We start from the raw sequence: 12688 nt of genomic DNA, 5'->3' as shown, positions 1-12688 counted from the left end.
TAAGAAGCTACAGGAAGTCTGTAGCATCACCAGCTGTAACATAACCTCCAAAAATAACAGTTTTAGAGCCAAAAGATAAAATAAACATAAATGCTAATCCTTTGTGAATGTACTTTGTTTTATTTCTATCTGTATACCTGCAGAAATATGTGTTTTAGAATGAGTAGTATCATTATTACTACATACATACTGTTTTGCCGTATTTTTGAGTGTCAGTCACTGAATTGTGTCACATCATCCTGACCTGCAGTAACCTCTGTGTTCCCATCACATGACCTCCTCTGTGCACCTGCCTTATTTTCATTATCAATAAGTAAATAGTGAAAAATGACCTTTGTTCCCTGAAGCCCACGTTGACATATTCAGATAACTCCAAAGTTTATGTTGAGTTTATTATCATGGAAAACTGGAAAATATTCACCTTTGAGAAGCTTCTACCAGTGATTTTTCATTTAAAATATATATCAAAACTGTCGAATGAATGTGTTTGTTTTGTCAACCGTGCTGATGAATGAATGTGGACGATAACCTGAGCTGATGGTTAAAGAACAAATATGAAATCAAACACTAGAGGGAGATAAAGCAGCATCGGTGGTCTCCTCTTGTTCCACATTAAACATTAAACCAGACAGATTCACTGCTGCTGCTGCTCTTAGACCCCCTCCTGACATGTTTTAAAAGAAATAAAAAAAGACTGGGGTGAATGTCAGCGAGGATCAATCAGACATCCAGCAGAGCGAAGAGGCTGCTGGAAGGACAACAGAGGGGACAGTTTGTATTACACCATGAGTCTAAAATGTCCTGTAGGATTAAAGAAGATGAAGAACATCTGCTTCATGTGGACAGTGTTAAATGTCTTATTGAACAGATTAAAGCAACCTGTCTAACACACTAAACGGTATTCTGGCTCTTTTATCCCACAGGAGACACGACGGTACAACCAGAGCTTTGTAAGGAAGGAAATTGTGATTTTAATCTATTTCACTTTGATATTGTTGTTTTTATGATTCATAAGGAACTCTGTAGTTTCCATGTTCTCATGAGTGTAAATTGAACCTTTGAACCTTTCACTCATTGACAAACCCAGAATCTACAAATATTTCTGCATATTTCAGTTTATTTCAAAAGCTAAACTCCTGGATTAAAGATGTCTCCTACTTCATTGAAAAGCCAGCGTAGGTGCGCTGGAGGCTTATGTGAGATGCATACTGGACGTGCTGGGACATCAATCATGTGTTAAACTGAGATTTTAAAGTGATCTCAGAGAAACTTTCCTCCTTCAGCAGATGATGAACGTGAAAACAAACTCTGCACCAAGATGTTCAAACATCCCACTGAAGGAACAAAAAGGAAAATTTAGATTTCAAATTGGAAAAAGAAAAAACAGATCCTTGATGTTTTAACAGAAAATACTACGATTGGGGACTAATGTGTATTTCTTCCCACAGAACCGTGTTGGATGAGAACTTAAATCCAGATAAGTAAAATTCAAAGTCAAAACATTTACTACTTCAGAATATAAAGAAAATATTTGACTGCAAGGCTCAAATGTTGTGAACAGTCATCAGTATTTAACATCAGCTGAGCTCCATTTGTTCACCTTGTTTGACTTTGACAGCATGTGTTGTTTGTTGAATATTACGTGATAACTCCTGCTGTGGGAGGATTAGTCAATTATATATAGAAACCATAAAGCCATGACCATATAAAGACTGTAAATATGATAAAATTAAACTAAATTAAAGATGTAGCAGGACTTCATGATCATAAATGATGCAGCGAATTAAAGTCACCTTGTTCTCTGTTTGTCGTCCTCTTGATAAGTCAGTATGAAGCTGCTCAGGTGACGTCACGCTTTCATGTACGTTCAGTCATCTCACACCGAGAGCTTTTAAAATGCTTCATATCAAACCAGGTGCATGAAGGAAGCAGCTTACAAACTCTGAAGAAGAAACATTTTCAGATATTTCGATTTTTACAAAAAACATCTAATCTGATTGAGAGATTTTCTAAAATTGGAAGAACATGGACAAAACTTCACATTGATGGACAGCGTGATTTTGTTTTTACCAACTTCAGATACAGAAAAAAGGAAGCTCACACTAAACAAGTTTATACGTTTCAGTGACTGACATGGACGTCAGTCTGACTGCTGTCGTTTACCTGCTGATCACTGCAAGACACCTGGTGAGTTAACAGGTTTTTAAAGGAACTATTGTAATCAGTGCGCCACAATTTTATTTACAGTATGTATTTGTCTTGACATTTTTAGTTTACAGGTGTTAAACTAGCTCGTAAAGTCAAAACAAAAGGCAAAAACTAACACTGTGTAACATGTAAATAAACTTGTGCCTCAGTGGGAATGAAAAGTAAGTTGAATCCTTCAATCTGTGTTTTTTTTCAGGTTAACTCAACTCATCCAGAATGCTCCATCGTTCTTCATCTACAAAAGAAAGAAAACGAGTGTAAACTGAAGATGAAGACCATCGATGAAGAATCACTTCAGTCAAACAGTAATAAAACTGCAGGTGACTGTTAATGTTGAAGTTTGAAGTAGAGAATAAACAAGCAGCTGATAGAAGAGTTTAGATATTTTAGAAACATCTCTCAGTAGATATTAAACCAGTAAGACTCCACAGAATGAAACCAGTGAAAGCTAATTTGTGTTGAATATGTGAATGTACATCAGTGAGATCTTTCTGGGTCACAGTTATAGAAGTCCCGGGTCCTCTGACTCCTGTTTTATGTGTATTAAAGCACAGATCTGAAATTTGGAATATATCAAAATATGCATTTTCTGTTATTATGGTGAGCTAAAGCTCCAGATTTTGGGTAAATGTGATGGTAGAGATTGTGTCCTATGACTTTCTCCTTGGATTTTTCTTGGATTTATTTTCAGATTGGTGTCAGATTATGTCTCAATAATATAGCTGAAAATCTTATGAGATTATGACATTTATTCTTTTCATTTTATCGTGGACTGAATTTCTCACTTTGTCACATCCTACCGGGACTTTTTCTGTTTTTTGGACTCTTTGTGTTTTTGTTCTTTTGACTTTCTTGGTTTTTGTTGTTATCCTTCTGATGCCCTCAGACTCTCTTTAGTTGGACTTTTTGTGTTTTTGAGTTCCTGTTTTATTTTGAAATATTTCCTCCTTGTGTCTGGTCACTTTTACTTCCTGTGTTTGATTATTTCATGTGTCTCACCTTTAGTTTAGTTTGCGATCACTTCCTGTGTATTTATAGTCCAGTTTTCAGTTCGGTCTTTGTCGAGTCGTCTGCTTTCGTACTGTGTATGCTCCGAGTTTTTTTTTCTTTTTCCTGCGTTTATGGTCTTTGTTCCTGTTCCCAGTGTCTCTTGTCTTGTCTCTTGTGTTTTGAGTTTATTCATTAAATATTCAGCATCGTATCCAACCTGCCTGCCGTCTCTGCGTTTGGGCCCACCTGCTCCACTCACCCACCTTCATGACACATTTCTGTACATGCTTATTTATATTTCTCCCACCACGTCTTATAACAGTGTCTACTCCTCTAACCCTGGAATGACATTAAGGCTTTATTGCTGCCATGTATCCCCCCCCCCCCCCCCCCCCACCCCCCCGCAACTTTTTTTGTAAAAAACCAATAAAAACTTACCCCACATGTGTGTGTTACAGGTTGTGTGATGGAGTGGGATGGAGTGAGTTGTTGGCCGGCTGCGTCTGAAGGCGAGATCGTCTCCGTCCTCTGTCCTCTTCCTCTGCTGAAGCCTGAAACTCCTCCAGGTAAACATTATTACATCATGCAAAAACTCTCATAAACGTGCAGGTTGAGCATTTATTTATTTTAGGATATACAGTAATTCTGGTGAAGAAGTTGTATTTCATTTGATTTATTTTTCCTTATTTATTTAGCTTAAAAACAGTTAAATGTAGGTATATTATGACTTTACAAAATGAAGCATCCCCTTAAAAAAAACATATGTGTAATTGCAGAATGTAAACTCCTCCTCAGGTCAATAAAACCCCCAAATTCCCAGAAACAATACAAAGGACACGATCTCTCTGTGCTGTATAATGCTGCAGACAGCTGAAAGAGAAATTATATTACGTTCTCTCTATTGCTCCACAGACTATATCACAGTTTCAGTTGCACTTTGAACAACTTTCAGCTTCTCTCAATGTCATTTAAAACATTTTCTTCTCAGTTGTCATCACGAGGAACTGCACAGGCCGAGGATGGAGTAAACCCAGCTTGCCGTATTACAAAGCCTGTTACTTTGAAGATTATGAACAAGAGGAAGATGTTGGGAAAGAGGTAGACAAAGGTTTAACATCTAGAGTCTAATATGCATGCAATATGTGCCAGCTGTCTTTAGGGAACCAAACTTTGGTTCTTTGTGCCTCAACTTCATAAATATTTCATCTTTTGCCCCAGAAAAATTACTTTGATACTCTGAAGTTGATCTACAGCGTCGGGTACGGAGTGTCTCTGGCTGCTCTCCTCATCGCTGTCCTGGTTTTCTGCTGCTTCAGGTTGGTTTTCATATTAGAAAACTTTTCAACAGGGAATAAAAAACATGATTTTTTATAGTCAAATGTTTGAATTCAACACACAAAACAAAATCAGTGAGTCTATGACATATTTTGTTACTGTAGCGGTGACATATGGTCGATGTTCCTCTCTCAGGAAGCTGCTCTGCACGCGCAGCTACATCCACCTCAACCTGTTTGTGACCTTCATGCTCAGGAGTCTTGCTGTGTTCATCAAAGATGCAGTGCTGTTTGCAGACAAAAGCACGGACCACTGCACAGTGTCAACAGTAAGACAGAGCCAGCTGACGCAGCATGAGGCCGAAATGTCATTACAGCACTGATATACAAAATATTAATGAAACTTTAATGTAAAACTAACAAGCTGGAATGTTCAAATACTACAAAGGTATCCTCACTACAAAAACATGCAGATTTGTTTCTTTATTATTAAAGAATTGAATATTAATTCAATTAAATATTGATTATTCTGTGGTGCAAATTAGGGCTGTGCCTAAAGCCCAGTATTTGTATTTGTATCTGTATTTGTAGGGGCAGCAAAATTATTTGTGTTTGTATTTGAATAAAAGTGGAAAGAGGCTTAAAAATCCTGTTTTTGTTTTTATGATACTTTTATTTTTTGTTCATGAATAAACTACCTTACAAAGTTGGTCCCCACATCGGATCTTGAACTGGAGTCTCCCAGATCATAGACAACTGCGCTGATTACTGAACTAAAACTTTACTCATCGCCTCATTGCAGACAGACCCCTACCTGTTTCTACACCCATAACACAGAGACAGCACAGCATGTAATGTGTAGGGAAGCACTTCAAAGGTGATTATTGCTTTGCACTTTTCATTTATTGCCTATTTTTTACAACCTAACTTTGTGGAAAGAAAGAAGGGGAACAACAGATGATGGAGAGTCCATTTGGAGCACTTTGCTTGTTTCAGTAGCTCAGCTTTATCTCTGGGGAACACCCTCAACAAATAATTTTTAAAATATTTGTATGAAACAAATATTCATATAAAACCCACTATTTGTGCTTTGCTGAATAATGTATTTGTATTCGGGCACACCCCTAGTGTAAATATGTGTAATTTTTGTCCGTTCAGCTCCAGTGCAAAGCAGCCGTGATGTTCTTCCACTTCTGTGTTTTGTCCAACTTCTCCTGGCTGCTGGTGGAGGGTTTGTACCTGCAGACGCTGCTGCTCTTCACCTTCATTCACACCAGCAAGATTTTCTGGATCTACGCAACCATTGGCTGGGGTATAAACTCTATATATATATGTGTGTGTTTTATATCGATAAATCTGTATTAATCTTTATTCTGCTTGTCTGACTGAGTCTGATCTTATAGGTTGTCCTTCAGTGACCATAGTTGTCTGGGCCATGTTGAAAAAACAACTTGATGATGAAGGGTAAGTAATAGTCAGTATGACAATGTATGTATACAACTGTTCAATTTGATATGAATGTCTGATATTGTTTCTTATGTGCAGGTGTTGGGACAATCTGGAGAGCAGCTTGTGGTGGATAATCAAGATTCCCATCCTGCTTTCTATCTTTGTAAGAAACCTCAGTTCCTCACTCGCTGCACAATGATTTATAACAAAAAAAGGTTTCAAAAAATACACCCGTCTCATCAGACTATTCAATCACAAAGTGAGGCTATAGAGGAGAGCAAATTAAACATTTGTTGTCAGATATGAACATTTTTGCTGCCACAAAAGGTGATGAACTAAAAAAACTCAACACAAACTGTCTCCTAATAGCATCTTCTAATTAAACACATCATACAGAGAAAGCTGTAAAACTATCCAATGTTAGATATTTGTGTTTTTTCTTGCTTTAGTATTTTAGTATTAACATTTAGGTGAGATGTACAATGTTGACATTATTTTAAAAAGATTAAACAGTAACTTTAACCCCTATTTGTCATTTATAAGCAGCATATAAACATTTAATAAATTGTTTTTAACACACTATAACATAGTTGTTAGCAGATAATATTGTTAATTAATATATTTTCCTATGAGGCTCCATAAGTGGAGTCTGGTGTATAAACAGATAATCAGTGACAACGTTGCAAAACATAGTTGTGATTATATAAAATATGTCGTCATAGGAGAAGTTGAAATTGTTGACAAATATTTTACATTAATAAACTCTTAAAGTGCCCTTATGTCTGCTTACAACTACATTATAGTGTTATAAACCATTTATTAAGTGTTTATATGCTGATTATAAATGATAAATAGGGGTACCAATCAAATGATTAGATATTAAAATGATTTATTTTGAGCTCCCAACTTTTTGCATTTTGGTGTTTTCTATAATTTGGGAAATATTTTTTAATTTATTTAAGGATAAGGCTGGTGTCAGTCTATAGGGTACACTGAACCAACACAGTGTTAGTCTCTCAAGACTTTCCTTCCTTGTCTGTGACACTCATTCCTACTGAGTATGTAAATCTGAAGAAAAGAAAAAGAAAGAAATGGCTGCCAAATACATTTTTAAAGGCTCAGTAAATTCCTAAAACAGCTGGGAACTGTAGTTTTTAGCAAAGGTGGAAGTGGTGGAAATGGTGTATCTATATATATATATATATAGTTTCAGCTGCAGATTGATAGACATTTGGTCAGTGGCTCATTGCTGTGTTTTTAATAGTTTTTGAACAATGATGGAGGTGTATGGCACAGAGGAATATACACAGAACTACTCTCTGGAGACAGAAAACATGATCACTTTTATTAGTTTTTGGAGTCGTTTCTAAACAAACTACTGTGACTGTAGTCTTCATGATGAAGAAACATGTCACCCAGTGCAGCGGTGTGGCTCACTGCCGTGTTTTTAATAGTTTTTGGACAATGATGGAGGTCTACGGCACAGAGGAATATACACAGAACTGCTCTCTGGAGACAGAAAACATGATCGCTTTTATTAGTTTTTGGAGTCGTTTCTAAACAAACTACTGTGACTGTAGTTTCAGCTGCAGATTGATAGACATTTGGTCAGTGGCTCGTTGACTTGTTTTTAATAGTTTTTGGACAATGATGGAGATCTACGGCACAGAGGAATATACACAGAACTACTCTCTGGAGACAGACAATATGATTGCTGTTATTAGTTTTTGGAGTCATTTCTAAACAAATTACTGTGACCGTAGTCTTCATGATGAAGGAACATGTCACCCAGTGCAGCGGTGTGGCTCACTGCCGTGTTTTTAATAGTTTTTGGACAAGGGAGGTCTACAGCACAGAGGAATAAGATATATCAGGCTTTGGATACACACATGATACTTGTTAGTGGATCAGTTCATTGTTGGTTTGGCTCCAAACATGAGATTTGTTGCCAATAAAAAAAATATAGAAAATCTCCAGCCTTATCTTTTAAAGTGATCTTACACACACACACACAAAAGACCCAATAAGCTGCATCTTTATATAATATCCAACCAATCACAAAGATGGTCAAATTACAAAAAAACTTGAGCTGATTATACAATAATTAATCTATATGCATATTTAAGTCAATATGCATGAATAAAATGACTTGTTGAAGATCATGTGTCAGTATCTTCTGTATGTTTTATGATCCTCAGATCAACCTCTTGATCTTCCTGAACATCAGTAGGGTCATCGTTCAGAAGACAAAGGCCGCACACGTGAACCAGAGCGAGACTCACCTGTACAGGTAAGACTTGTGTGTCTTGTGTTCTTTGTCTCGTGTCTCAGTTTCTCTTCCCGTCAGACTTTCCTCTCCTGTCGTCTGCTGCCCAGGAGGCTCGTTCGCTCCACTCTGCTGCTGATCCCTCTGTTTGGCATTCACTACGTGGTGTTCGCCTTGTTCCCAGAACACGTTGGCGTGGGGCCTCGACTCTGCTTGGAATTAGTTTTAGGCTCCTTCCAGGTAACCATTCATAGCATCAGCCAACAGGTATCTCTATCATTTATCTGGTTGTTATGGGTCCTTTAGTGCTGAAACACTTAATGTTTTTAATAAAGTCTATATTATAAAGTAATGAAACTTCTTTCCTAACTTGGATTTTACATGTTGTTGCAGGGTTTTATTGTTGCTGTGTTGTATTGCTTTTTTAATGAAGAGGTGAGTTCAAGTTCCTAAAAAAAAAAAAATACAATTTTATCAGAGTTGAGTTTGTCAGAACTAACAGGCTTAAAACTTTTTTCCTTTTAAGGTCCAAAAAGAAATTCGGAGGACGATGAGAAGAAGCTAAACATGAGATAAAAAACTAAGCCATCAATCCTCCAACCCAAGAATTTGTTCTTTAAACTGAAGACTGATTTATTTTTCTCACGCTGTAGTTTGATACTTGTTAGTTCTCATTAGATGACACTGATTTTCAGTTTAATGTAGAAAAGTGTTGAATCACTCAGAGGATGCAATTAAATGTTAAACTTTACTCGAGACTCGTATGTTACTGCAGAAGTCTTCTAATATTTAAAGGTTCAGCTGTGTGTTTATTCTTTATTCTTTATTTGGATCCCGTTAAGCTTCCACATAGTGATTTCTAATCTTCCCTGGATCCACACAACATGAGCAACGATAAAACAGACAACCATTTAAAATCAAGAAAAAACTAAACCAATCGAATATGAAGATCAGAAAATGAATTAAATAACTTGAAAAAGTGGACAAAACAAACAAAATTGTCAAGATAGAAACAGAAAAGGAAATAAGAATAACCAAAAAATGTTATAAAAAAACAAAAAAAACAACCAACAATAAATAAAAGTAACATCCTTGTATGATTCATACAGATTTTGTTTTAGAGATTCTCATGTTTGTTAGGAGCAGAAACTCTGCGTGCAGAGTTTCTGCTCTACGTGGTAGCTTCCTGCCACACAGAGCTGACCTGACATGTATCATACCTGTGACAGAAACCAGTATATAAGAAAAGAAATGTGGTGTAAATATTCCAAATCACATTTTTCATGAATAACAGAAGACTGGATTTTAACATCGCCTCCACATGATAATCGTTTATTCATCTCACACAGTCTGATGGTGTTTTTACATGTTTCTCAGCAGCAGTCGACAAAACGACTCGGCAGCTGTGTGATAATTAAAGACAGATTATTGACTAACTGTTAACTTGATGTGTACATTTGGATTCTCTGTTTACTCTGTTCTTCAGTGAAACATGGTTTCTATTTCAGGCACATAAAAAAAAAAATCAATGTTGGGCTTTACACAGAATGTTAATTGCATCTCCTCCAACATGTCAGCCGAGATAAATGCAAACACTTCCTGTTTGGTCGTTCCTCCGGTTGTACCAAAGTGTGTGTAATGATAAACTGTTAATGAAGTTTACACTGCATTTTGTTTTTGAATTTTCTGCTCAAATCTTGTAGTGATTTTTTTAAAGTAAGTTCATTTAAAGTGTAAAATCACTGTATACTTTACAAGAAGGAGTAGATTGTAACACATGAAAACACAATAAATACTGAGGAAAGTACAGGTTTTACAATCAGGGTTTAATTATTTAACTGTAGGCAAGTGAGAATTGATTAATTAAAAAAAATATTTACACACTTTTCTCATTTCAACACAATCTTTTTCATGTTATATCAAGATAGTTTCATGTTATAATGACAAACTTTTTTCATTAAATTATTTCATTTTGACAAGAAACGTTTCTTGTAATAAATCACTTTATCTTGATCACAAAATGTCTCATTTAAACTTTTCTTGTCATAACAAGAAATTTTCATATGCCGTTAAAACAAGATAAAGATCCACTCAGTGCCTAAAAATTCAATTTTCTATTACAAAAAAGGTTTCTTGTTAAAACGGAATAATTTAGTATTTAGTAATAAGAAGAAAACTGAGCAGTTTGTATTTTCGCTGCTGTAGTTTGCTTCTCTGATTTAAAATGATTGGACAGTAGTGGAGCTGAGAATAGTGTCATCATGTGCAGGATTAGTGACCGACTTATCAACTGTGTCTCCCCACCAGACTGACATCTAGTGGTCAAAACGTTACAAAACATCTGGAGCGCTCTGCAGTCCAGGACCAGTCAGTTGTTTTGTTTCAAACAAGAATATTAAACTCTGAGTCGCCTGTTTTCAACTGTCAGTAAGTTTTAGTGCTTATCAACAAAACCTCAGTGAGAGAATGGTTATCTATCAAACTGCACAATAAGAACAAACTGGATTTTTAACAATGTGTTTTAACATAGTATGAGCACCTTGAGATAAAATATGAGTCGTCTGATATAGCGCCCTCCATTTATTTACTGTGGTTTTGGTGTAACCAGGTAGTTTAATGGACGAGTTCTCAAGTCTGTCTTAAAACAACAGCCAGGAGCCCAAACAAACACTGAAATAGTTATTCTTTTTGTAATCATTCCTCCTGTTCATACTGACCATTAGAAGATCCCTTCATAATGCACTTACAATGTAAGTGATGGAGGCCAAAATCCACAGACCTTGATTGCGCTGCCAACTTTAAATGGTGAAAGATTTATTCTAAGTACAACACCACATTTTATTGTGCCAAGTTTTCTTTGGGACATTTCAGTGCCCAGTTTTTTTCTTTCTCTCCACCTTTACATCCTTGATCCCTCAAAAAAAACTGTAATGGACTATAAACACAATCCAGAAAAAAAAAGTCTAGGCTAGTCAAGGCTAAATTAATCAATGAGGCAAAAAAGAATCTCCCAAAAAATAATGATAATGAGTATAAAAACATGAGTCAGCTTGTTCTGTGGAAGTGTTTGATTTGACAAACTGAACATTTAAAGGACAGGATCACAATTTTTCATATTTGTCTTAAAAAAAAACAGTCAGGAGCCCAAATGAACATCAATCATTCCTGCTGTTCATACTGACCATTAGAAGATCCCTTCATAATGCACTTATAATGGAAGTGATGGGGGACAAAATCCACAGTCCTCCTTCTGTGCAAAAATGTATTTAGAAGTTTATCTGAAGCTAATATGAAGCTTCAGCGTCCAAAAGAGTCAAATCAAATAGATATCTTTCAATGTTACAGTCTTTTTAGTGCCAAAGTTCCTCTTTTTGTTACTATACTTCCACCTGCAGCTCAACAGAGAAACACAAAGAGGGAATTTGATGCTAAAAAGACTGTAAATGTGTCAGGTATCCACTTGATATGACTAACTCAGACTGATGAAGCCTCATATAAGCTTTACATTAACTTTTAAATGACTGTGTGGACACACTGTGGATTTTGGTCTCCATCACTTACATTGAAAGCACATTTGAAGGATCTTTTAATATCCAGTATGAACAGGAGGAATGATTACAGCGAGGAAAACCTCTTTCACTGTTAATATGGACACTTGACTGTTGTTTTAAGACACACTTGAAAAACTGTGAACCTGTCCTTTAAACTATAAAAAAATAAACACAGTTAACAATGGTTCAGACCAAAGAAAACAAACTGTAGACAGTAATTGCAACCTTATATTTATTATTAATAATAATAATTATAGTAGTAACCCTTTTTAGTTCAAGTGCTTCACAGTCAAACAAAAGAAAATACATGACAGAACAATATAACAGATAATAATAATAATTCACACAATACAAAATGTTACAATTAAAAAACTTAAAACTCATGTTTTACAAATAACTGCAGTCGTGTTATTCATTTACTGTCACTTTTATTGCTTTTAAATGTCTATTTTAAAAATACTTTTCCTTTAATGTCATTACTTTTAATTTTCATCTTTTGCTTTGTATAAAATGCCCTAGTCTTCTTCTTCTTCGCATAATAATAATTATTATTATTATTCAAAGTAATCAAAATACAGATACTTTTTTACCATGTAGTACTTTCATTCCATCTCTTTTATGGTTTCATATCTGAGCTCTGACTCAGCAGTGAAAGTGTTCGGTTGGCAGGCAGCTCTGTGTGTACACAGCCACAGACGCCCCGTCAGAGACCTCAGGGGCCCCCAGGTACAAAGAAACAAAGACTAGGCATGAATGAATCGGTGGAGGAGCTTCAAAGTGACCCTTTGATGAAGTTAACGCTCTGCTGTCTGATTCGAGGACAACTAGAAAAAGACTATCGGAGGGAGTTTGATGAGTTCAGCGTGAGCATCTGAGAATCTGGGAACGTTCAGCACGGGAGGAGTTAAAAAAAGTGTCTCCAAGAAGAAAAAAAAAAGGAATCCCACCCT

At 36.0% G+C, this 12688-nt stretch overlaps 1 protein-coding gene across 1 annotated transcript; it reads left to right on the top strand.

Moving 5' to 3' along the window:
- Positions 1-1841: 1841 nt before the first annotated feature.
- On the top strand, positions 1842-12613 carry ghrhr2 (growth hormone releasing hormone receptor 2). The gene is made up of 13 exons (XM_042398080.1): positions 1842-2187; positions 2405-2528; positions 3657-3764; positions 4187-4296; positions 4417-4514; positions 4669-4801; positions 5631-5784; positions 5876-5936; positions 6018-6084; positions 8120-8211; positions 8298-8427; positions 8581-8622; positions 12428-12613. The coding sequence occupies exons 1-13, from the start codon at positions 2134-2136 to the stop codon at positions 12611-12613; spliced, it is 1359 nt and encodes a 452-aa protein (XP_042254014.1). The 5' UTR covers positions 1842-2133.
- The last annotated feature ends 75 nt before the right edge of the window (positions 12614-12688 follow it).

The sequence above is a fragment of the Thunnus maccoyii genome, chromosome 20 (genome assembly GCF_910596095.1).
Source record: "Thunnus maccoyii chromosome 20, fThuMac1.1, whole genome shotgun sequence".
In the NCBI taxonomy this organism is placed as follows: Eukaryota; Metazoa; Chordata; class Actinopteri; order Scombriformes; family Scombridae; genus Thunnus; species Thunnus maccoyii.
Note: the sequence above shows the minus strand (reverse complement) of the source record. Positions and strands in the feature narration are given on the sequence as shown.